The following is a 26,302-nucleotide window of genomic DNA, read 5'->3' as shown; positions in this document are numbered from 1 at the left end:
ATTACGAGTCGAGTGCCTTAACCGGGGCCGACCTTGTAAAGTGAACCTGTTTTTTTGAAAAATTAAAACAATCCACATGTAAATAAAAACAACAACAACAACAAACACAACAACGCAGCTCAAATAAGTTCCGGTACTTGTACTGCCTTAAAAATAAGTTCCAATACTCAATACTGGTCTAAAGTACTAGAACTGATGATGTTATGTTTCACTGGAACCGTAGAGATTGATTGATTTACAAAAAAAAAACACTTTATTATGAAACTTATGAGAAGATACGACTAATTACAATTCTTTTAATGTTCTTATGATAAGCCTAAGAGCGAAGTTTAAAATATGTCCATGTATATCAGTTTTCAAAGAAAGCTATATTAATAAGGTCGGATGTCCGTTCAAAGAAAAAGTAAGAAAAACATACTAAATGCAACAACATCCAATTTCCGAATCTCCTCTTACATTAATCCGTTTAAAATCCATACCCCCAAAACAAAATAATAATTATAACATTAAACAAATTGTAAGTTTTATAAGCCTAATAAAATTAGATGCAACTGTTCTGCTGATATAAACTTCCATATAGTTGGACTAAGAAAAAAAAACTGTCTCTACAGGCTATAAAAACTGAGCTAGGATACCAAGTTACAAACAAGACTAGGAACACATGTATGTCAGAGAAACAAGTAGGCTCAAGGAATCTTAATATAAAACGATGAGAAACACATAACCCGAGCGCTTTCAAAATGCCTACCTCTCGAAAGCTCTGGGTTATAGGGTTTTCACCGTTTCACTCTAAAAACACAAATATGGTTTAGAGAGTCATGTTTTTCACAAGATTTTTTTCATTTGGTCTATGTAGAAAAGACTGTTTTTTGTTTTGAATTTTGCGCAAAGCTACTCGAGGGCTATCTGCGCTAGCCGTCCTTAATTTAGCAGTGTAAGACTAGAGGGAGAACAGCTAGTCATCACCACCCACCGTCAACTCTTTGGCTACACTTTTACCAACAAATAAGGGGATTGACCGTCACATTATAAAGCCCCCCACGGTTGGGAGGGCGAGCATGTTTGGTGCGACCGAGATCCGAACCCGCGACCCTCGGATTACGAGTCGAACGCCTTAACACGCTTAGCCATGCCGGGCCTACATAGAAAAGAAACAAAGTTGAAATGGATGTGGTTATAAATTTATTATCATGTATGTTAAGTTTCGTGTAAATCATTTAACCCTAGAATTACCGGCATATATCACCCCATCGGATTGTTAAACACATTTTTCGTAACTATTCACGCATCAAGTTGCTTGTTTGGCCATGACGTTGTTGTTTATAGGGTCTCTAATAACATGGAAGTTATATAAACAAATTGAAACAAAAATACTGTAAACGGTATAATTAACCCATTAATTTTTGCTAGAGTCTTCTGTGCTTCTTTTATTATAGAAAATGAGTGACTTCACTCTTTTTTTTTTTCCCAGTTATTCACTGCGAGTGTTATAACATGCAAAACAATAACGTAACTAAATATGTGGACCTGCACCAGTAGTGAACTGGATACAAACTTGTCGTTAACTTGTGAGTTACCGAAAACTTGAGACTGATGAAGCAGTTTCCTGAAGTGAAAGTCGTGGTGGCGGATATCGTGCGGTCTTCAATCTTTCTGAATGATTTACAACTTAATCGGAGAGAATTCATATCTCTGTCATTAATAATGTTTACTGAGCTGTTCAAAAAAAAATCTCTCACAGCTTCTCTAAGAAGCTAGTCTGTATCGATAAATATATTACACAAGTAAACTGTTTATAAATATAAAATATACTGCAGTGTACCTTAATGCGCGTGTTTAGAACACAAAAATATACTGCATGCAGTGTACCATAATGCGCATGTTTTAAACGTATCTCCTTATTGGATGAAATTACGTTTTTCCTTCCCTTTTTTAAAAATAAAAGTCAGAATGAAAATACATGTAGTTTAGAGTACTCCAAAAGAAAGGCCTGTTTGTGACAAGTAGCTTTAGAATATAACCTCTTTCATCGAGTAGAAACATTCATTAAAAAATATTAAGGTTATTGAATGCTAGATAGCTTTCGGTTTCACGTAATTAATTCTTTTTCAACCACACATTTTCATTGTAATTTCCAAGAAGGAATGAAACTGGGATTTTAAACCCAAACGACAACTTAGGTGCAGTTGTTGTCGTTCAAGACTTATTACATGCACTTGTTTTATTAATCAGGAGGAAGATAGCCAATCAGCAGAACCCTCTTCGACAATGGCTTTCAACTGGTCACTGTCTCTTTTATAACGCATGCACAGCTGAAAATATGTAACATTACGTTGCGAATTTGGGATCTGTCAATCCGAACTGTGAAACGCTAACCACTAGATCATCTCCCATACCTTTTAACCATGCAGTTGATCAGCCAACCAATACAAACATCACTAAACGCTGATATGCGATTTGTGTGTCGTTTGGTTATTGTTTTTTTTGCTAGAGAGAATTTGCGATTTTTTTTTCTCTCAAACTACTTGTAGTTTGTTTTCCGTTTCGAACGTGTTTTTTTTTCCGTGCTTTTCAGTTTTAGATTATTTCTTATGAGCGAGAGATAAAGATAAATTAAGTTAATAGCATGCATATAAAAAACTTTAGTGGCCTTTGGTTAACGTATTTAGTTCTTATTCGAGAATAAGTTAAATAAATGATTTATGAAAGTACATAAAAAGTTAGAAACACATTATCCCAGGCCATAATTATGCAAAACGGAGTATATTTCATATATATGATAATTAAGAAAATGTTATAGTTTTCAGTTGTTGAAGTTGACAGTTTAACTACACAGAAACTTTGTCGTTCTCGTGACAAGCCTAGAAAACACTAGACTGTTTAATATCTGTAACATGACAAGTTTCTTAGTAATTTTCCTGTAATGATAAAAACTATTGAATTTTTGCGTAATTTAAAATATTACTTAAGTTATCAAACTAAACAGATAAGGATGTCAATCCTGAGATGTCAAGATTGAGAAAAGTTAATATCAGTTTTGCGATATCAAGTCTGGTAGAACTAAATGTTAATTTTATGATATCAGTTAAATGAACTAGAATTTAAAAATGCACAAAGGTTTAAGTCCAGTGCTGCAGTTAATATCAGTCGTAAGTCTTGAGCAAATCTGAGTTTATGAAGCTAATTTAAAATACCAAGTCTGACGAAAATATATGTCAGTTTAATAATAGAATGTTTATCGGAAGAATTTATCCTTTGCGAGACTTCCAGTGGCTCAGCGGTAAGTCTGAAGGCTTAAACGCTAAATACCGAGTTCGATATTTATGAAGAACACAACATAGGTAACCCATTATGTAGGTTTACGCTTTATAACAAACAAATAAAATTTTGTCTATTTTTTTAGCTATTAAGTCTCTGGAAGAATTTTCATCTAAATAAAAGGATTAAAAATCAATGTTGATTTTATTTGTTTTGAATTTCGCATAAATATCGAGGGATATCTGTGTTAGCACTCACTACTTTAGCAGTGTAAGACTAGAGGGAAAGCAGATAGTCATCACCACCCACCGCCAACTTTTGGGCTACTCGTTTATCAACGAATAGTGGGATTGACCGTCACATTACAACTCCCTCACGGCTGAAAGGGCGAGCATGTTTTGTGTGACAGGAATTCTAACCCGCGACCCTCAGACTACTAGTCGAGTGTCTCAACCACCTGGCTTTGCTGGGCCCCCTTAATGTTGATATGAAACGTTCATTAATAATTTAACTTAATAATCCGTGATGACAAAAAAACCCACTTGTAGAGAAAAATATATATGTAAAAACGGTTGACATGGGTAGAGAAAGCTTTATGTAGAGGAGCAAACAACGTTTCAACTTTCTTCGGTCATCAACAGGTTCACAAAGAGAAGGACCGATAACTCACCACATGTTTGGAGGCGGTTGTTTAATTGAGTGTCGGAATGTAAAGGGCGTGCTTAGATGTTGGGTTATATTTATTAATATAGGTATAAAGGTGTTTCTTTGTATTGGTTTATTTTGGGCTTGAGTTGTTGCATAATTAAAGCTTCTTTAATTTTGCGTTTGTTTATGTTTGTTTCTTTATTTAGCATTTGGGTGTTTTCTATGGTTATGTTATAAACCTGACGATGACCGAGAAGGTCGAAACATTGTTTGCTCCTCGACATAGTAATTTCTCTATCCATATCAAACATTTTTACATATATAATTTAACTTAATGTATTTGTAACTTTTTTTCGGTTATTATGTAGCATTTGAATTTCAAGTTGTAAAGTTTGTTTTTCTCTGTGCTCACTGTAAGGATTGACTTTCGAATTTTAGCGTCATAAGTGCTAATCCTTATAACCGACTAATCATTGGAAAGTGGACTTATGAAGTAAAATAGTTTTATGTTGCAAACGAAAGAAATATATTTCTTAAGTTTAACTTAAGTTTATATCATATCATTACTGAACAATGCTCTAAATAACTGGAATATTTAGTTTTGAGTACAAGATAAGCCTAAATAACGTCACTATCTATAGCGTCTTTTATGTAAAGTATAACCAGTATAAAACAATAGTTTGTTTTGTTGTATTTGTACAAATCTACACGATGGCTATGTACGCTAACTATCCCTAATTTTGAGAGATAGACCAGAAACAACGAAGCTTGTCAACACCACCCACCACTAATTTTGAGGCTACTCTTTACAGACTGAATAGCGGAGCGAGTTTATCAATTCTATTTTTTTTTCTTTCTTATCACCCATAATAAAAAGTAATGGTTGTGTCAGAAACAAATCATATTTAACCTTGTTACTAGAGGGCGATCGATTGGGATAAAAAAGCAAATATCTGTTTCATCTTTGAAAAAACGCAACCTTTCAAGTTTTCATCAAATTGACTTGTTTACGTTTGCCGAATATATGTTGAAGTAGGGTTATTGTTGTTTTTTGTGTTATTTTAACACTTATACAGCACTGTGCCAAAGTGTTACAAGAAGCCAATAATTTGTCATTCTTTACATTTTATGGGACTAATTCTTCCATGCCATTACAGAATGTAAATCTCAACACTATGGTATTACTTCACCAATCCCTATTGACAACTGAATGAACCAGGGTAAGAATATTTATTATTCTTTAGAATTACCATATATTTGTACCAAGAGGATGCCATAAAGGTTCTGCTTGAATGAACATACTATTGAAATTTAGGGTCTGAAATAAATGTCATGACACTCATATGGTACCGGTGTATGTTAGAAGAAATCAGTTTAATATAATTCTACAAGTCAACCTTGATAAAAACAGTTTTGTTGTCATGCCACACTCTAAAAACAAAAAACGTAGATAATTGTCAGTAGAGCAAAAAATTTGCATAAAAACTTTATATGTTACTGGTTTGGCTCTGACAAATTGCTGCAGACTTGAAATGCTCCTTTAACACTGTCAAGTACACCCTAGATCGATACATATAAACTTTAAAATAGTCTTATACAGTCTTCGGAACAGAAGGAAGACTATCACTGGTCTCAAGCATGAGATAAACGACCATGTAACAAATGATAGAAAAGTGTTCGTGATAAAGAGAAACCCACTTGAAGTAAAAATGTATCTCAGGAAGGCTGGTATGGACGTTGATACTTTTACCAAAATAAAGCAGAGGACAATGTTTCGACCTTCTTAGGTCATCTTCAGGTTAACCAAGATGATCTAAGAAGGTCGAAACGTTGTCCTCTGTTATTTTGGTAAAAGTATTAATACCCTTACCGGCCGTCCTGAGATATATTTTTATGGGAGTGTATTATAGACACTTGGAGTAAAATCCCAAAGAACACTTTGGTTACACATGTTGCAGCAATGCATGAAAGACTCTCTGCAGCTATTAAAGTAAAAGGAGGAGATACAAAATGTTAACTGTTTGCTGATCTCAAGCGCTTCCACTGAGTTTATGTCGTACTAAATATGAATATTAATAAAATGTTGATGTTTCGCCTGTGATTTATCTTCCATTGTTTATAAACCTAATTTTTTACTGTTTCTTAATAGTTTTGCGCAATATTGGACTTTCATAAAAGAGGTAAAATGGGTGGACGTAAACTTTAGAAGAAAATAATGATTTATTTTACGAGTCATTCCGGCAGTATGAGTTGCAGATTACTACAAATCTAGCATATGTCATTTTGGTGATGTTTTTGTAACAGTGCTTGTTTATTTTTGATTTTACATTATTATCAAGGGACTGAAATTCCAAACTGACGATCTGGTATATATTTGTTTGAAATTAAACACAAAGCTACGTAATGGGTGTCTGTACTCTGCCAAATACAGGTATCGAAACCCGGTTTCTATAATTGTAAGTCCACACACATATTGTTGTATCATTGGGGCGCTCTGCTATCATGGCAAATGGAATGAGGTTGCATAGTGTTTCAAACAACAATAACGTCCAGAAGAATGGCGTTCTATATGACATTTTACTGCAATATTCCTATAAGATAAAATATCACATCAAAAAATGCTGAGTGTGGCTTAACCGTTCGTATGGAGATTGAAAGATTGAAGGAGTACGTTCTCTTGCAATAAAAACGCGATCTGCACCTTTGGGACTTTGGATTCATTTGTTTGTTTGGAATTAAGCACAAGGATACACGATGGGCTATCTGTACTCTGCCCACCACAGGTATCGAAACCTGGTTTCGAGGGTTGTGAATCCGCAGACGTGCCGTTGTGCCACTGGGAGACATTGGATTAGTTTTAACAGTCAAATACCATTATTCTATCAGACGATAGAGGCCCAAGAGTAAAGTGGTAGGTGCTGTTTATCGTCTCTCTTCCAGTCTATCAGTTCGGTTTTCAGGATGGTTCTACGACAGTTCATATCTAGCTGTACACTCATTACGTACAATGCTGGCCATAATCTTAAGGCCAATGAACATAAAGAAAAAATATGCATTTTGCGTTGTTAGACTCAACCACTTACTTGAGTAGAGCTTCGAAAGATGAAAATAAGAAAAGGGAAAATAAAAATAAACGTTTTTTAGCATTTAATAGGGAAAATGTGAACACAATATGAAATTAGCCTAAATACTAGCTGGTCAAACGTTTAAGACCATACCAAAAAGAAATCCTAAATAGGTTAGGAAATACCCAACAAGAGGTCTCAGTAGTGAGTTGCACGGCTGTCATTGCGAATAACTGCAAACGTTTGCTTTGGCATGGTCGACATAAGCGTTTGCAGAAGGCTGGCTGGAATGTCATTCCAAGTGGTGAAGATGGCTTTACGAAGATCATGTACTGTTTGGAATTGACGTCCATTTCCTTGCCATCCACCCCCAAACATTTTCAATGGGGTTCAGTTCGGGCGAACACGCTGGATGGTCCAAAAGAATCACGTTATTCGCTATGAAAAGTCCTTAGTCTTGCGGGCATTGTGGATTACAGCGTTGACCTGCTGAAAGATCTAGTCATTTCCACACAAGCGAGGACTTTCAGTGAATAAGGATGCTCTCTCCAACATGCCAATGTATCCAGCTGCTGTTTGACGCCCCTATATAACCTGAAGCTCCATTGTTCCATGGAAGGAAAAAGCACCCCAGATCATGATGGAGTCTGCTCTACTGTGTCGTGTAGTAAATGTCTCCGGTGGGATATCCTTATCGTGCCAGTAACGTTGGAAGCCATCTGGACCATCCAGGTTAAATTTTCTCTCATAAGAGAACAAAACCTTCGTCCAATTTTCAACGTCCCATGTTTTGTGCATTTCAGCAAAGTTTAACCGAGCTGTTTCGTGGTGTGGAAGGAGACGTGGCCTTTGAAGACATTTACGGTTTTTAAAGCCTTTCTCTTGTAGATGCCGTCTTATTTGTTCCTGAGCTGCATTCTGCGTTCGAAAGGGCCTTAATCTGGCTCGACGATTGGTTGGTGTCTTGCCGGACAACACGTCGAATCCTCCTGCTCAACGCCGGCAAAATTTTCTTGGTCTGACCGCTTGCAATTCTCGTTCCGTATCCCTCAGGATCTTTTAAGTAATTTGCAACAGCAGTTTTACTATGCCCAATCTCACCAGTGATAGCACGTTGAGAGAGGCCTTGCTTTGCAGCTCGACAATTCTACCACATTCAAACTCTGTTAACTTTTTAGCCTTTTTCATGTTTTTATCCAACGTAACACAGGAGATGTCAGTGGAAGATGTTGACAACGCTAATGCTTGAACACAAATGAGTAAATTTCGTTACGTGTTTACCGATTAACGCTTCGTCTCAGTATGGTCTTAAACTTTTGACCAGCTAGTATATACACATATATATATTGTAATGCGATACATAGAAAAATGAACAAACAAACAAACAAAATTAATCAATGAAACAACGAGATTGGTCCTGGAAAAAGGATTTGTTTGATAGTTTTCATTACCATATCATTCATGGCGTTGTGGGAGGTGTATGTGTCGTTACTGCATTAAAATACAACAAAAAGAGCGTCTGACACGCACGCATGCGCACGCATGAAATTGAAAAATTAAGCTCTTTTTATCCCAAAAGTCACGTGATGATTTCTGTTGTTGTTATTTTACTTTTTTCCCCTGTTCAACATACACTGTTGGCTTTCTGAATGGCAGTAAAACTGTTTACTAGATGTGTGTATTGTTTTTCATTTCGTCTTCTTTCTGAGACCCTATGTAGTTATAGTGCAGCCAGTATACGAGGTCTGTTTAAAAAATACGCGGACTGTTTGAATTGCGAGGCTCCAGTTGGTTCCAGGGGAATCCGCTTGGTGTCGCTAGGTTTGCACAGATCAGCTGATTACCACGCCATTTTCCGATTGCAGATATCTTCATTTGTGTATTAGCTACGCGGTTTTAAGTGAAGTGCGATTTTTTCGTTTGGCGGATTTCAGAATGAATGACCTGAAGAAGCAACGATTTGCTGTGAAATTTTGTGTTTTAATTTTTGTGTTTTTTGAAAGTTTTAATTTCGCGCAAAGCTACACGAGGGCTATCTGTACTATCCGTCCCTAATTTAGTAGTGTAAGACCAGAGGGAAGGCAACTAGTCATCACCACCCACCGCCATCTCTTGGGCTACTGTTTTACCAACGAATAGTGAGATTAACCGTCACATTATAACGCACCCACGGCTGAAATGGCGTGCATGTTTGTTGTGACGGAGATTCGAACCCACGACCCTCGAATTACAAGTCGAGTGCCTTAACCATTTGGCCATTCCAGGCCAGTTTGAATGGCCGTAATTGTTGAAATGGAATTTTCCTTTTAAAATCGTATGTGGGTAATATTTTTAACGCATAAACTTCAACATGGACTTTATAATAAGTGCGAGGAACATGATAACTCAGTTATCGTGAGGCCGTATGGTTTCACGGTGATACGTGAATCGTAATCAGTGTGTAGTAAGGCAGATAATTTCGTTTGTCATCGGGTAGGACACAGCCTGTAGGCCGCTAGTTTAATTCACTTTCTGCCGCTTGAGTTCCTTCATTATTGTGGAAAAAAGTTATGAGTTTGCAAACAAGAGAAATGTTTTCTCATTAAATGAAACGAGAACTAGTGTTGTTTTGGAACGGTTAGGTCGTTATGTTAATACAAGGAAATGTTAAGCGTAGAGATAAATACCTTCTGAAATATGGTAGCTGTAATCCTGACGGTTTACAGCTATACATATATACATAAATATATATATCAAAGCTAAAGCGTTCACAATGGTACTTAAAAAAAAAAAAAAAGACATGAAGATATTTGTCCATTACCAGTTACCATTAAGTTTTAATGAAAAATGTCTGTGGTCGTAGGTCCAACAAAAAGCGTCGGGTATTTTCTATCTCTCAGATCCCTACAACTACCCACAGTGGCACAGCGAAAAGTCTGCGGAATCACACTGCTAGAAACCGGATTTCTATGACCATGGTGGGTAGAGCAGAGATAACTCATTGTGTAGCTTTGTAATTAATTTTAAATAAGCAAACAATTCATCTATCAGACATGGTTCAAACGCAGATGTCGAATTATTAGGAGTCACCACCAATCTTTAGATAGAAAAAATCTTTAGAATAGAAATAAACCACTCTATATTTGTGCGATTTTAAGACACCCGACCTCCACTGAAATAATATTACAAAATAATGGTAAATTATGTTAAGTAAGACAAGCAGTCCAATATTTAGAAATAAAAGTAACCTTGAAGTTGAAATAAACCTTCCTGTTTTTACGTTTGTAAGACTTTCAACTAATAATAAAATACTATGTAACTTAACATATCATTTGTGATATATTAAAAACTATAGTTTCATGTTATCATAAAATAGTTATCAGTAGTAGTTTCATGTTATCATAAAAGAAAAAAAAACAGGATTTTTTAACTTCTTTTCCTCGTTTCCTTTTATATCAGTTACAATTAAAATTGTTAAATAAAATAATCTGAATACTTAGAGATACTTTCCAGATTTAAACTTTTACATTTATTGTTTTCTAAATATGTAATGCAGACTACACGAATCCAGAAAATTTGTTTTGTTTTGAATATCGCGCAGAACTACACGAGGCCTAACTGCATTAATCGTCCCTAATTTAGCAGTATAAGACGAGATGGTTTGGTTTGGTTTTTGGAATTTCGCACAAAGCTGCTCGAGGGCTATCTGTGCTAGCCGTCCCTAATTTAGCAGTGTAAGACTAGAGGGAAGGCAGCTAGTCATCACCACCCACCGCCAACTCTAGGGCTACTCTTTTACCAACGAATAGTGGGATTGACCGTCACATTATAACGCCCCCACGGCTGGGAGGGCGAGCATGTTTGGCGCGACTCGGGCGCGAACCCGCGACCCTCAGATTAGGAAGCGCACGCCTTAACGCGCTAGGCCATGCCAGGCCCGTAAGACTAGAGGTAAGGCAGTTATTCATCACCACACATGTTCCCCGTAAATACAGCGATATGTCTACGGATTTACAATGCTAAAATCAGGGGTTCGATTCCCCTCAGTGGGCTCAGCAGATAGCCCCATGTGGCTTTGCTATAATAAAACACACACACACACTCGTCACCACATCACTGCCAACACTTGGGCTACTCTTTTACCAACGAATAGTGAGACTGACCGTCACATTGTGACGCCTCATGGCTAAAAAGACGAGTATGTTTGGTTTGACGAGGATTCGAACCCCCAATCCTCAGATTACGAGTCGACCACCCTAACCACCTGGTCGTGCTGGAAGCCTAAATAAATAAGAAATTTCATTGTTCTTCTAATATATACATTTATTTAAATATTATTGATTAGCTGAGACATTGGAAATACTTTCTATACATCAAATGTGACGAGTTAATTAGAGGTTTAATTAAGAATGACATTATCAGACATGATACTACGTTAATACCGGTTTTCTCTTTATTGATTTATCTCCGAGTCCCACAACCTTCTAATTTTGTAGTTAGGATAACTCAACTTACGTGATGTCAGAGATACTGACCTAGACTCGTGAAACGTGTACAGAACTATGTATATCTGTGACTTTGATAAACTCGGGCGGTGGCGATGACATGTTTCAGTTGAACATCGATCGACACGAAAGTAACAGTGTGTCAGTTTCCATTAATTATTATAGGCATATCCTGTGGGAGACCAAAATTAATTTCGTCTAATGAACAAATTGAACCCAGGAGGATCTTTCTGCTGTCAAACCCCATGCCCCTCCCCAGCAGGCGCACCTCTGTTCACAGACACATAATTCTGACAAACACACCTGTTTGTGCATATTTTGGAGCTTTGGTTTGGTTTGTTTTAAATTTAGCGCAAAGCTACGCGAGAGCTATTCGCTAGCCGTCCCTAATTTAACATGTAAGACTAAAGTGAAGGAAGCTAGTCATCACCATCCACCGGCAACTCTTGGACTACTCTTTTTACCAACGAAGAGTGAGATTGACCGTCAAGTTATATCGCTTACACGGCTGAAAGGGCGAGCATGTTTGGTGTGACGGGGATTCGAACCCACGAACCTCGGATTACGAGTCGAGCGTCTTAACCACCTGGCTATGCCGGGCCTGTTTTGGAGCTTCTAATGTTTGCCATTTCCAAGCGTGATTGAGGTCAAACTAAAGCTACCAAATCTCTAAGAGGCTCAGCTGAAAAATATAATGAGTTGGAAATAGCTGAATCCATTTTCTACTGAAATGTAACTTTCCACACACACACAAACATAAAATTTGTGTAATTTTCATGGAAAGTCATTTCATAAACATTCCCTGCAATGTGTGCAGTACAGTCTCGAGAGATTTTTGACATTTCACAAAAGTCTTGAAAGGGAGGCACAGAAGATCGTTCTCGCGCGAGACCCCGAACATTTCAACCGGAGGCTCTACGCTATGACGTAATTTAGGTGTATGTTTTATTCTGGCTTAACTAGAAATATTTCACTGAAATTGACATTTGAGTTCTTTTTTCAGCTTGCAGGGTGTAGCCGGCCCTGTATGTTCTCTAAATGACGCCCTTGTGTTCATAACCACGTGGTTTCCACAAACACATTTGTTTGTTCATATTTTGATGCTTCTAATGTTTCTATTCTAACTATCAAAAATGAGCTGAAGGATATGAAACCACGTCATCTTTTTCACAACCTTTATACTGTAAATTTGACAACGTTATCAAAGGAAACTTTTTTTTTTATAATCCCGCAGTAAAAACCAGAAATCAGCTTTATGTATGTACATCATCTATATATATATACGTATAAAAGTGTAAGACATGTGTTAGGCTTAATATACTCCTCCCTTATCACCTTGAGTTTGATAAAAACGGAATATTTTGAAAAGATTTGCCATGAAAGAGCACCAATGCACTAAAAGAGTGACATGCAAAACATTAAGCCTATTTTTAGTACTCGTTTACGCAATGTCGCATTCATCTTGGATCGATTATTCACTGAGAAATTTCCCTTAGATGAATCCTGGTCCTGCTCCATTTTTGTTGTCATGGCAAAACTCCAAATATAAAACTATGTTACAATAAAATAATTAAGTCTGTGAAACAAACGCTAACAGAAACTGGACGATGCTAGCCATTTTTAGCACTTCGACAAATCAAAACACGTATGGGATTCACAGCTGCTAAAAGTGCTTTACAAAACGTTTATAATTTCAAAGCGTGTTTAGAGTGAAACTAAAGTTACCAAGTCTCTGGGAGGCTTATTTCTTATATATTCCGTGCAATGTGTACTGTACATTTTCGAGAAATTGTCATAATATGTTTTGCTTAGGAAATTGTATTTGACAAAAAATACGAAAAATACACGGTAAATACAGAGATTCAAGTTGATAGTGAGGACAAACACGAACCCTTTTCATTCCCCTTAGTTCCTTCCTGCTCAAGTGTCTACTAGGAAATTGCTCATGTCATCAAACACATATTTGCCTTTAGACATCGCATTTTGGTCGAAGTTTCCCCTTGCACGTGAGCCTCTTCGTGGTCAAGTTTGCTGGTGTTAAACCATCAAAAAAAAAATTCAGCCGTGGGGGCGTTATAATGTGACAGTCAATCCCACTATTCGTTGGTAAAAAAGCAGCCTAAGAGATAGCGTTGGGTGGTGATGACTAGCTGCCTTCCCTCTAGTCTTACACTGCTAAATTAGGGACGGCTAGCACAGATAGCCCTCGAGTAGCTTTGTGCGAAATTCCAAAAACAAAACAAAAACAATAAACCATCAAAATATGCTTACTTAGAAGTAGGACAGTCCAGCAGAGTAAAATCAATAGTTCACTATCGAATAAATATTTTCATCAGACTAACCAGCATCCGGGACGAAAATATGAAACCAGAAGAAAAACCATAATCTTTTTTTTTTTTTTTGTAAAAGCTTTAAGACACCATGACAGCATTTCTGAAACTAGGGATATTCAAGACAGTTTGTTTGTTTGTTTTGAATTTCGCGCAAAACTATTCGAGAGCTATCTGCGCTAGCCGTCCCTAATTTAGCAGTGTAAGACTGGAGGGAAGGTAGCTAGTCATCACCACCCACCGACAACTCTTGGGCTACTCTTTTATCAACGAATAGTGGGATTGACCGTCACATTATAATGTCCCCACGGCTGAAAGGGCGAGCATCTTTGGTGCGACCTGGATTCGAACCCGCGACCCTCGGATTACGAGTCGAACGCCTTAACACGCTTGACCATATTCTAGACAGAGTGAAAGTTTTGGCTTGTTTTAGGTTTAACTATACTTATTGCTCATTTATCAAAACCTACGTTTAGTTAAAATGCGACTTAATAACCAACCAGCCATCCGCCGTATTGTAGAAAATACTGGCAAGTATAATTGATTGAACTGCTCAAGAAAGTTTGCACATTTAATAACCTTCAAACCTTAGAGAGGTTTGATAACCTTCAGAACCTTAGTAAGATATAATAATTTTCTAACCTGACCTAAGTCTTGCTAGTGTTTGGTCACCTCAAAGCCTTACCAAGGTTTGATATTTTCTAACCTTAATAAGGTTTGACACCTTCATACCTGATCTCGATTTGATTACTTTCTTTTATTGATGTTTGATAATTTTCAATATATTTTTTAGTTTTCACCACCTTCAAACCCTGCTGACGTTTGATCAATTTTAAACTTTTGATAGGTTTGAATAATCTTCAAACATTACAGAAATATACTGTTTATTATATATATTTTTGTTCTCAGTTGGTTCTTTCTGTTCTGATGCTAGTTTTGTGGATTGGTGTGATTATTAGGTTTACAGAGTGATTCCCTACTGGAGTTTGGGAAATATAAAAGACCAGCGCACCTTTCTTTACCAACTTTATATTTGTGTCTTTCAAACCTTAGATAAAAATGTGCTGCTAAACATGATCGAATCTCCCTGGAAAGAGATGGAACGACAGAGGGTGGACAAAAAAAAATTGTTTCCTTTGAAAATGTTGTTAATTTGTTACATCTTTTTATTAGATAACAGAAAAATATAGAAAACTACATGTTTCTAGAATGCACTCGACAAAACATTTTCAAACATGATCTGAGATCCTGCTTTTTTGGTTTGTTTTGAATTTCGCGCAAAGATACACGAGGGCTATCTGCACTAGCCGTCTCTAATTTAACAGTGTAAGACCAGAGGGAATGCAGCTAGTCATCACCACTCACGCCAACTTTTGGGCTACTCTTTTACCAACTAATAGTGGGACTGACTGAAACATTATAACACCCCACGGCTGAAGGAGCAAGCATGTTTGATTTGACGGGGATTCTAATCCGCGACCCTCGGATTACGAGTCGAATGCCTTAACCATCTGGACATTCCTGATTTTAACACTGGCTTTCGTAAGTATCTGAACTTTTCGTGATTTTAGAGAGTGTTGTGCACGTGCTGTAGTTTCTTACATCTTATTCCAATTAGTCTACAGAATGATCGAACAAGTTTCTCTTACAACACTAGAATCTGGGTTTCGATACCCATGGTGAGCGGAATACACATAACTCATTGTGCTGCGTTGTGCTTAATTTCAAACAAACCGTACTCCAGTATTTTCCAAACTGTGGAGTACGTCCCCTTAGGTGGGGGTACTTTGCTCTAAAGCTTCCTTGCTGTTGTTACTTTAGCATTTACTTAGCCCCTCACAAGCATTTATGTATTTTTCAAAAAATATTAAAAACAGGTAAAAAAAATTTTCATTTTCCTGTTAGCAGTTGCGAAAATTATTATATTTATTTGAAGAAGGGAATGCAACGGACACTTTGCTGAGTTAGTGGAGTGCAGCTATTTAGAGTTTGTCAAACCGTCGTGTCGCGGACCAGTGATGATCATAACAAAGTTCTATAATTTTATCTTCACAAGAGCAACAATAACAACTTCACCCTCGTCTCCAAAATACCATTCTTTTCCTAGTACATGACCACTAGCTCACGGCACACTTGAGTTTTACTTAATACTCGATTAAAGTTTGTTTTACACGAGTATTTTCTTTCCAGTGATGTCAGTTCCTAATTAAACTGTCAACCACAGATGACGTACCATTATGCGCAGGGAAAGTTATCGCCTCTCACCTGAAAATAAAGAGCACCGAGTCCTCAACAATCAACAAACGATATGTTATCCTGCAGTTTACACGATCACATTTTGTTATTAATTCCTTGATAATTCACAAACAGATTATCCGCATACCCTAAAAAATATTTAGGCAATTCACGCCATAATAGTACGAAATAATAACATAAACATTTACGTGCCAAAAGCAACATTTCAACTTTGTTTTTGTTTTTTTACCTTTTCAATTTTCGATAATATTTTCATGAAGAATTAAAATACGACCAAAATATTATTTTAAAATATCGTTTTCAAAATAGCACATTCACTTAGACGAGTTGTTTTCAGTATTTAGTGGCACGTTAGTGTGTGAAATAATCTTATTAAGAAAAATACAGTGTATTATGGTTAACGAACATTCAATCGTGATATATGTTGCCTTCTGACATAATTACAAAAAAATGACATATTTATCATCTAACTATTAATAAAACTCACCAATTTTATCTCACAATTCATAAAGATTATCAACTTTAACTGAATTACACAAATATCACATAATATTTTTTAACAATTCACAAACATTAACTGGTGTTGAGAAATTATCCATAAATATTAAAAACGTTACCTGGTGCTGGTTGTCTACTAGTCAATGTTCACTTGGAAAAATGTTTTTACGTAATAGGTACACTAATGTTAATAAAGGTCATTTCTGAAAAAGACATAACTATTACGTCCATTATATGGAAATTATCTCCCAAGTGCAAACTTTCTGCCTGTGTGACTTTGACAGAATCCTGGCTTTGTTTTCTGACCATAACCCAAAATGAAAGTTTATATACTGAAACTGTGATGTCCTTAATTTGAGATCACTGATCGTAGCATGCTAAAATTGATCTGATTGAAATTATGCGATGCAGGAACGGACTCGTTTAGGTCAAAGGTATCATCTTTCCCCAGCAGAACTTAACAGGGGTGTTAGAATGCTACAGGGCGGCGTGACTCAATGCAGGGCTACTGCTGATCTTGTAGTGTTCAGAGCCTGTAACAGGTTCAGGCGGTTTGGAAGAGTCACTTGGAGGTATGGTGGAGGAAGAAAAACACTTACAACTCCAGGCTCGAATGAACTGCTTTACTCCAGCTGCTGACCTTCATAACTCTCTTCAAAATGTCACAGGAGTCCGAATGCCTGCATAGAAAGAGAGACGCATTCATGAAACTCATTTGAGGGCTAGACGTTGTGTTGTTCATCTTCTTTTAAGCTTAGGCGGGCACTACTACAGTAGGCTAGAGAACACAGGAGATGGACTGCTTAATAATGGAGGCTCGTACTATTCACTGGTGAGTCCCGCTACTGTATGGACTTTCTTGGCAGACGCCCTAGTGAGTGCAATTTACCTCAAAATGTCATCAGACATGATCGTTTTGCAGGAGGCTAGATCATGGTGTGGAAAGGAATTTCAATTGCAGGCCGTACCGACCTTGTAATCATCCGAAATGGAAGTCTTACCGGAACTAAAATACAGTGATGAGGTCCGTGAACCCATCGTTCGTCCAGATGCAGATGCAACATGAACAGACTTCCTACTTATGGATGACAATTCGCGTCCATACCATACAAGGACAGTGACTGCCTTCCTGGAAGCTGAAAGAATACCCACGATAAAGTGGCTATCTAGATGACCTGACCTCAACCCAATATGTCACATGTAGAAGCACCTGCAGACAAGGCTACGAGCTCGTCAAGCCCCACCAAGAATGCTCCAGGACCTAGAAGCTGCCCTTATTGAATAATGGGAACAGATTCTGCAACAAAAATTGGGTAATCTGATCATGTTTATGCGCAGGCATTGTGCAGCCGTCATTAACGTTCGAGGTGGTCACACATACAACTGAAATCATATTAACTGTGAATTGAACGCTTCTTTCATTGACTGTTGACTTTGAATTTTTTCTTGTTAACACAATACCATAGGGAGCGTCAATTTCTCAGTCTCTGTTATCCAAGTTATACAAAATTTTTGAAAGTGTAAAAATGTCTTATACAGGTGTTTTTCTTCCTAAAATGTTCATTGGAGGTAGTAGATGTTTGACATACACTCAAAATAAAATATTAACCTTAATAAATGTTGACTACTGTATCTATAAATAATATCTAGTAATGGCCTTACATGATCAGGTGATTAAGGCACTCAACTCGTAATCTGAGGGTCCCGAGTTCGAATCCCTATCACACCAAACATGCTCGCCCTTTCAGTCATGGGGACGTTATAACGTGACGGTCAATCCTACTATTCGTTGGTAAAAGTGTAACCCAAGAGCTAGCAGTGGGTGGTGATGACTAGCTGCCTTCTCCCTAGTCTCACACTGCTAAATTAGGGACGGCTAGTGCAGATAGCCCTCGTGTAGCTTTGCGCGAAATTCAAAACAAACCCAACCAATACCTAGTATTATTCAACTAACCATGAAGGTCAGCTGACATTATCTTATTTATCTATAAACAACATCTATAGTTATTATAATTATCCATAAAATTAAACATTATAAACAAATTAAATAATACAATTTTACATAAATAAACATAAACAAACACTCATAAGTGATTATATGCAAATACAAGTAAACTAATACAAGTTTCATTTTAGAAATACAGATTAGAATGCATAACTTCCTTTGAAAATTTAATACCAGGTGGTTTCGTACTTGGATAGGTTAGATAATTTTACCTGTATAAAGGATTTAGGTTTTGTTTGTTTGTTTGTTTGTTTGTTTGTTTTGAAATTCGCGCAAAGCTACACGAGAGCCATCTGCGCTAGACGTCCCTAATTTTGCAGTGTAAGGCTATAGGGAAGGCAGTTAGTCATCACCACCCACCGCCAACTCTTGTGCTACTCTTTTATCAATGAATAGTAGGATTGACCGTCACGTTATAACGCCACCACGGCTAAAATGAGGAGCATGTTTGGTATGACGGGAATTCGAACCCGTAACTCTCGGATTACGAGTCGAGTGCCTTACCCACCTGGCCATACCGGGCCGAGATTTATGTCATACATGTCATTTTCAAATATTTGTTGGATAGTACTAGTTGACTTTTATTATTGTTATTTAGTAATGGTTAGCCTTGATAGATCTGTGGAAAATATGACGCGTATTAACTAACTTGCCTTCAGATAAACACCAAGAAATACTGTAAGATAAAATAAACCTATAAGGTTAATAAACATATTTCTGCATGCCTGAACATTAATTCAGGATTTTACAATACATAACTCAATTTCTTTTCATAATATTTGATGAGAATCGTGAATAATAAAACAGAAGAAGTAAATTCTTAAGCTAGGTAGAGAAACAAAGTCAGGTGCTGAAATTTCAAACATTGATAAATTAGCATATTTTGTAAAACTGTGGTACTACAGTTGGAAACACCTAATATGAACATATACGATTACTGTTTTTTATTTTGTTATTTAGCTTATATGTTATATTACAGATTTGTTTTATTTTCACTAATGTAAAATTAAAAATATATTTTGTGACGTATGGACCTAATGATTTCTTTGATTCGCTGTACCCTTTCCTGTGGCCTCCCAGTGGCACAGCAGCATGTCTGCAGTCTCGCACTGCTAGAAACCAGGTTTCAATAGTCATGGTGGGCAAAGTACAGATAGAATATTTTCTAGCTTTGTACTTAATTCTAAATAATCAATCAGTCAATCAACACTCCTCCATGTGCTTTATTTTCGCTTATTCAATGACCATCAACATAGCTTGGATCAGCATAAAAAGAAACACAATTAGGCTTACAGTAATGGTGATATACCCGTGGTGGGCAGAGCACAGATAGCCCATTGTGTAGCTTTATGCTTATTTCAAAACAACAACAACAGTAATGGTGATTCGTATATAATATTTACAGAGTTAATTAACTTCAGTCACTATGTGATGATTTGAAAAAGAACTCAAACCCGCATAAAGCCAATGTGGGAGAATTTATGATTAAGAGTGATTATGGTAGCTTGTAATCATTAAAGGTTATGTTTGTACATTGTAAGGTTGATGGTTAGGAAGATATTTTCAATATGCTGCAGACCTCTTGTGCATTCTACATCAGCAAGTGGTCATAAACCCTTATGTATCAAATTGTTTGATTCTTTGTGTTTGCTTTTCAGACCCTGTAATTATTTTTTTTTAATGCTGTATTTATAAACACATTCTCCGTGGTGACGAGAAAACACACTTGTAGAGAAATATATATGTAAAAACGGCTGGTATGGGTAGAGAAAACTCTATGTAGAGGAGCAAATAACGTTTCGACCTTCATCGGTCATCGTCAGGTTCACAAAGAAAAACCTGTATACCTGACGATGACAATGATCGAAGAAAGTCAAAACGTTGTTCGCTCCTCTACATAGAGTTTTCTCTATCCATACCAGCCGTTTTACATATATAGAAACATATTCTGTTTCTGGACCAAATATAGAATGGCTTTTCTGCATTCGCGTTCAGAGTGTCTTGGTATTTTGTTACACGAGCAAGGCACTGGCATTAAGATTTGATCACTCCTGAAATTGGCATTCGTATATTCGATTGATTACATTTCATTTTGTTTGTTTTTGTCAAAATATTTGTTGAGTGAATTTCGTAGTTCGACATATTCTTGATTAAGAACACGCACTCTCTCTCGAGTCGAAGTAACTTTTAAAGTGCGAAATAGTTTTCAGTTTAAGGAATATTCAATGATTATCCGAAGATTTCTGGTTGGATACTAATTTTCAGCTATAGGCGACTTGTAAAAGTAATAGTCAATCCAGCTATTAAGCCAGAGAGAGCTGGTAAAAGCATTAGGTGCTGCCGACTGGTTTTAGTTATACTTTTCCGCAATTCAAATTAGGTACGAATATGCCTGAAGCATAGGAGCCCCTGATCCGTTCTTTTAGCCCATTGTGTGCATTAGGCGTCTTTTAGGTGAATGAGCAATTTAACTTTTGTTTATTATACTTCTTGTCTCTGAGGGGAGGGAGGCAGCACGAAGAATGGCACAGGCTCAGAAAACTTACTGAAAGCAATAAGATTAACAACTATTGCGGAGTAATCTTAAAGATATTTGGTTTTAAATTTTTGATTTGTTTTTAATAACGGCTTTGAAATTGACGATTTTCGTGAATGATCCATATTCAAACAGACATGACCTTGAAATTGACATTGATTTCCTCAAGATATTGTAACAGTGTATATCACAACACCTCCTACTGTTAAGGGATATCTTTTAATACCTTTTCATTTCCGAGATACTCACCTGCAAATAGATTCATTCTGTAAGAATATTTTTTATTAATAATAATTTTACTTACAATAATAATAATTAATAATAATTTTACTTACAATAATAATAATTAATAATAATTTTACTTACAATAATAATAATTAATAATAATTTTACTTACAATACCATGTTTTAAAAACAAATCTTAGATTTATTTGAATCAAACAGTAGACGTATTTAAACACACAAAATTCTCCCTTACTCGTAACGAATACATTACTGTTTTTTTTTCTCCACCTTTATATATTCATAACATTTAGAACGCAGTCCATACTTTTAGAATCATTTACATCTGTCACATGTTGTTGAAACATCTAAAATATTCAAAATTTTTAGTGGTTGGTATAGAACTACATCTAAACCAAACAAGACAGCTGTATACAGTGGTATCATTTGTAGCTATAGTGGGTGCCCTTGTGAAAAACGGAAGTGTAAATTTCATTGTCTCTTTTGTTCACCAAGAAAAGCCCCCAGTGGCACAGCGGTATGTCTGCAAACTCACATCGCTATAAATCGGGTTTTGATACTCGTGGTGGGCATAGAACAGATAGCTCATTGTGTAACTTTGTACTTAGTTACAAACAAACAAAACAGAACTATGTTAAACATACGCACATATTTATTTTATAGATGAACATATTTTTAGATTGGCAAGTTATCCCTATGACGTAATGTATTCATTTGATTCAGGTTGCTTAATGTTTTCCAAAAGACACCCGCTGAACATTGATGACGAGCTAGCAAAGTTTGAAAATGTGGTTATTTTTTTCATCTTCTGTATTTCATTTTATCATGATTACTTATGATTTTTCAAACAAAGAGTTTAAAAGAGGACAAAACAACTTCAAGAACCACCTCCATCCTTCGATGTACTTCTAATTGCATCTCATCTCATGGCATTAATGATTCTAGGGAAGACACTAACGGTGGATGGATGACGTCTCCATATCGAGTATCATGAGCCCTCATCAACATCATAAAAACTGTACAAAGTTTTGCAATGTTAAATGCGGAAAATGAATTTCTGTACTCCTGTGTATATGCTGAGTTATTTCACCAATTGACAAGTTCATCTAATGGTTAAAATATCACCACATCCACGCGTCTAAAAATAACTCCTTTCCAATAAATGAGACCAGAAAAACCGTCTCTGAATGTTCTTCTTTTAGTTCGGTTTGTGTATTATTTGTTGTAGGTTCAAAGGAATATTTTTTAAATTGCTGAAATTCTAAAAAAAAAAAAGAAGAAGAAGAAGTGAAGACACTGCAGCCTTGAGATTTCTCAAGAATGTTCATGTCTTAGATTTAGAGGTGGACATGAAAAAGACTTATGTGCAAATCCCAAAACATAATCCACCTCAATAACTACCACAGGAATCCATAAACAATTTCAGTTCTGTGAAAAAGACTTCTTTTTATTTAATGTTGATGATATTACTAACTTTGGCTTTCCACTAAATTTACGTTTTGTCGTTTAGGTTTACTTTTACTTTTACATTCTTTTTCTTTCGTATCCTCATCTTTTTCTAGTTTTGCGCTTTAAGTTTTATTATCAGTTTCTGTAAACTAACATTTCAAGTTTTCTTCAACTAATTAGTTAGTCTTCGTTTTTGGAGCTGTTACGAACTCATGTTTCAAATTATGCAATCTATTTTCTTCTGTTGGTGATTTGCTCAGATCTTCTATGAATGGGGTTAGACTCAGTAATGATAATTATTATGTGTTACTAGATAAGTCTATAGCAAAAAAAGGTTTTTGCGTTTCTTACAAATATATCCTGGTATTTGATGTTTACAATTTATACGGAACCTTACGAAACACACAAGCTAAACCACAATATTCAATCATAACTGGCCCAGCATGGCCAAGTGGTTAAAGCACGCGACCTGTAATCTGAGGGTCGTAGGTTCGAATCCCCGTCGCACCAAACATGCTTGCCCTTTCAGCCGTATGGACGTTATAATGTTGCAGGCAATCCCACTATTCGTTGGTATAAGAGTAGCCTAAGAGTTGGCGGTGGGTGGCGATGACTAGCTGCCCTCCCTCGAGTCTTATACTGCTAAATTAGAGACGGCTAGCGCAGATAGCCCTCGTGTAGCTTTGCACGAAATTCAAAACAAACCAAACCAATCAATCATAGGAAGAGAAACCAGTCAACAACACCCACCATATACAGAATACGTTTATATAAAATTGCGAAGGATATTCAAAGATCTATCGGGGATTCGAATCTTAAAGCGTTCTATTCCACGAACCTGCACCTTAGCCACTAGATCATGTCTATCTGTACAATTTATTATATGTTTTCCTCTTGCTATGGTTGTGTTTGGTGAGACCATAGGACGTATATTTTCTAATAAGCTTGTGTATTCTAGACAAAATAGTTGTTTATTTACTACTAGCTGGAATACCCGTCTGCTTCACAGGGTGAAAAACTTGTTTGTAAAAAATGAATAAGAAATAGTGTTTTTTTTTAACATTATAAACATTAAAAATACATAAAGGTATTCTAACAATAGCGGTAATATGAGTTCATTCTAATGCTGAGGAATATACATCATTAGATGGGGATCCAGCCTCCCATGTCATCCTGTATCTTCTTGTCAAGTTTGGTATTGGTTGATCAAGAAATTTGGAAACGTATAAGTAAGAGATACATACACATACTGACGTTTATTTTTATATATTTTAAAGGATCGCTTGTGTTATCTGAACTGTATTTAAATATTACTTTATACCATGCAGCCTGTCCACAAAGATTAGTTTATGTTTTACAGTCTGTCTACAAAGATCACTTGGTGTTTTCTTCCTTGTCCACAAAGAACAGATTGTTTTTCCAGTCTGTCTGTAAAAATCAGTTTGTAACTTCCAGCCTGTCCATTAAGATCAACTCATGTTTTCTAGTCTGTCTATAAGATAATCTTATGTTTTTCAGCGTGTCTATAAAGATCAACTTGTATTTTCCAGTTTATCTATGAAGGCCAAAATGTTACATGACAACTTTGATTAATTTTAAGTTAAATATTCAGACTAAAGGCATAGATCAACTGAACAAAAAAAATCGAAAATTATAAAATTCCAAATCTCAAGTTTACGAGCTCTTGAGATGGTAAGAGTTAGTTTGATTTTGATTTGTTTTAAATTTCGCGCAACAACCTGGCCGACATTATTGTAAGGAATTGTAGTACATGGGACCCGGCATGGTTAAGACACTCGACTCGTAATCCGAAGGTTGCGGGTTCGAATTCCCATCACACTAAACATGCTCGCCCTTTCAGCCATGGGGGCGTTATAAGTTTACGATCACTCCCATTATTCGTTGGTAAAAGAGTAGCCCAAGAGTTGGTGATGGGTGGTGATGACTGTCTTTCCTTTAGTCTTACACTGCAAAATTAGAGACGGCTAGCGTAGATAGCCCTCATGTAGCTTTGCGCGAAATTCAAAACAAACCAATTATAAAATGTGGTTTTGAAGGATGTGGCATTCATTGCAAGGAACTCTGAATTCTTTACAAAATGGATTAAAACAAAAGTATTTGTATAACTTGAAACTGAGAAGATCGTGTTTCTATAAGGTTGTGTGGAAGAACCCCTGTATATAACACTTCTGTGCACATATAATTTGTCCAGTTAGTAAAATAACTAGAAGCGTTAGTTAAAAGATACTTACCGCTAACAGATGTGCAGCAGTGTAGGAAAAACCTACAGACAAGGCCTTGGAACCAGAGTCCGTCCTGGCTGGGTCAGCGTTTGATAGGATGGTCAGAACGACCAACAGTGTTCCCAAAAACTCTAACCCAAAAACCTGACTTGGGTGGAGGTGCTTCGACGGCTCGCAGGCTCCAAGACTTACCGAATCTCGCTGCTCCAGTGGTGTGAGTCCGTACAATACGGCGGCTCCAGCGAGAGCACCGGCACATTGAGCCACAATGTAGAGGCTGGCCCGCAGCACGCTGATATGACGGGTCACGAGCAAAGCTATGGAAACAGAAGGATTCATATGGGCACCGCTGACAGGTCCCGTCCACTGCACAAGAGAAGCAATAACCAGCCCGAATGCTAAAGACACTTTAAGTGTGACAGCTTGCACAGCTGCAGAATCTGGCTGGACAGACAGACTAGCGCCACATCCCACCACAGTTAACAATAACGTTCCCAACAACTCGCCTTTCAGGGACTTCCAAAGCTGAGAACTGGTTATCTCCTCCCGAAAGGTCATGTCTTGTGGAAGAGATTCAATGTAACGACGCATGACCTCCACAGTAGATTGGCTGGGGCTAATGATAGATCCCATCATCGCTACCCGTGTTGGGCTTACTGTCTGGGGATCATAGTCCAAGCTGGGAATCGTCGGGTGCGCCATTATTCACAAACTGAGTTAACATTTAGAAAGTTTTATTAAAATTTTGAAATAATTACATGTGTTTGCTTTAGAGCCTTTCTTGGGCTAGTTGTCATTGTGAACATTTGTATGACGTTGCTTCAGTTTTCAGTTGTTTACTCTCACAGCTACAGTAGGATAACAACAAACAACACTCTCCAAGTACATACTTTTTTGTATTGTTCGCCTGAGGCTGAGAATAATATACACAGTATTAGCGCTTCACTGACGGTTTAACAGCGAAGTCTATCAACTACACACTGGACGATACTGAGCCACGGTTTTAAATAATAGTACTTAGCTTCTTCTGGAAATGTGCTGCCACCGTGTGGAAGCTAAACATACTACATGATGATCTCTTTATTTAAGTCGGGCTCAGAGGTGCAGCAAGACACTTTTGAATGTAAACAGATATTTTCCTGTATTCTAGTGCAGAAAAAACAAAATAAAGCAAAGAACAGAGACCACATGGATATTCTGCAGAGAGAAAAAAAACATAAACTTCTGTTTATAGTTATAAACTTCATATCAATATTCTGTCAGACGAACATGCAACAACATTGGTTA

The 26,302-nt window shown here is 36.8% G+C and overlaps 1 protein-coding gene across 1 annotated transcript in view; it reads right to left on the bottom strand.

Annotated features, from left to right (window-relative positions):
- LOC143250815 (aquaporin AQPAe.a-like) overlaps positions 1–25,990 on the bottom strand; it is a 39,577-nt gene extending 13,587 nt beyond the window's left edge. Inside the window, exon 1 of the mRNA XM_076501862.1 lies at positions 25,025–25,990. Within this exon, the coding sequence (XP_076357977.1) occupies positions 25,025–25,717 (693 nt within the window). The 5' untranslated portion in view covers positions 25,718–25,990. The remainder of the gene's footprint in view (positions 1–25,024) is intronic.
- Between the last annotated feature and the right edge of the window lie 312 nt (positions 25,991–26,302).

Source organism: Tachypleus tridentatus, chromosome 5, assembly GCF_004210375.1.
Source record: "Tachypleus tridentatus isolate NWPU-2018 chromosome 5, ASM421037v1, whole genome shotgun sequence".
NCBI classification, from domain to species: domain Eukaryota; kingdom Metazoa; phylum Arthropoda; class Merostomata; order Xiphosura; family Limulidae; genus Tachypleus; species Tachypleus tridentatus.
This window is presented reverse-complemented; position numbering and strand designations above follow the sequence as displayed.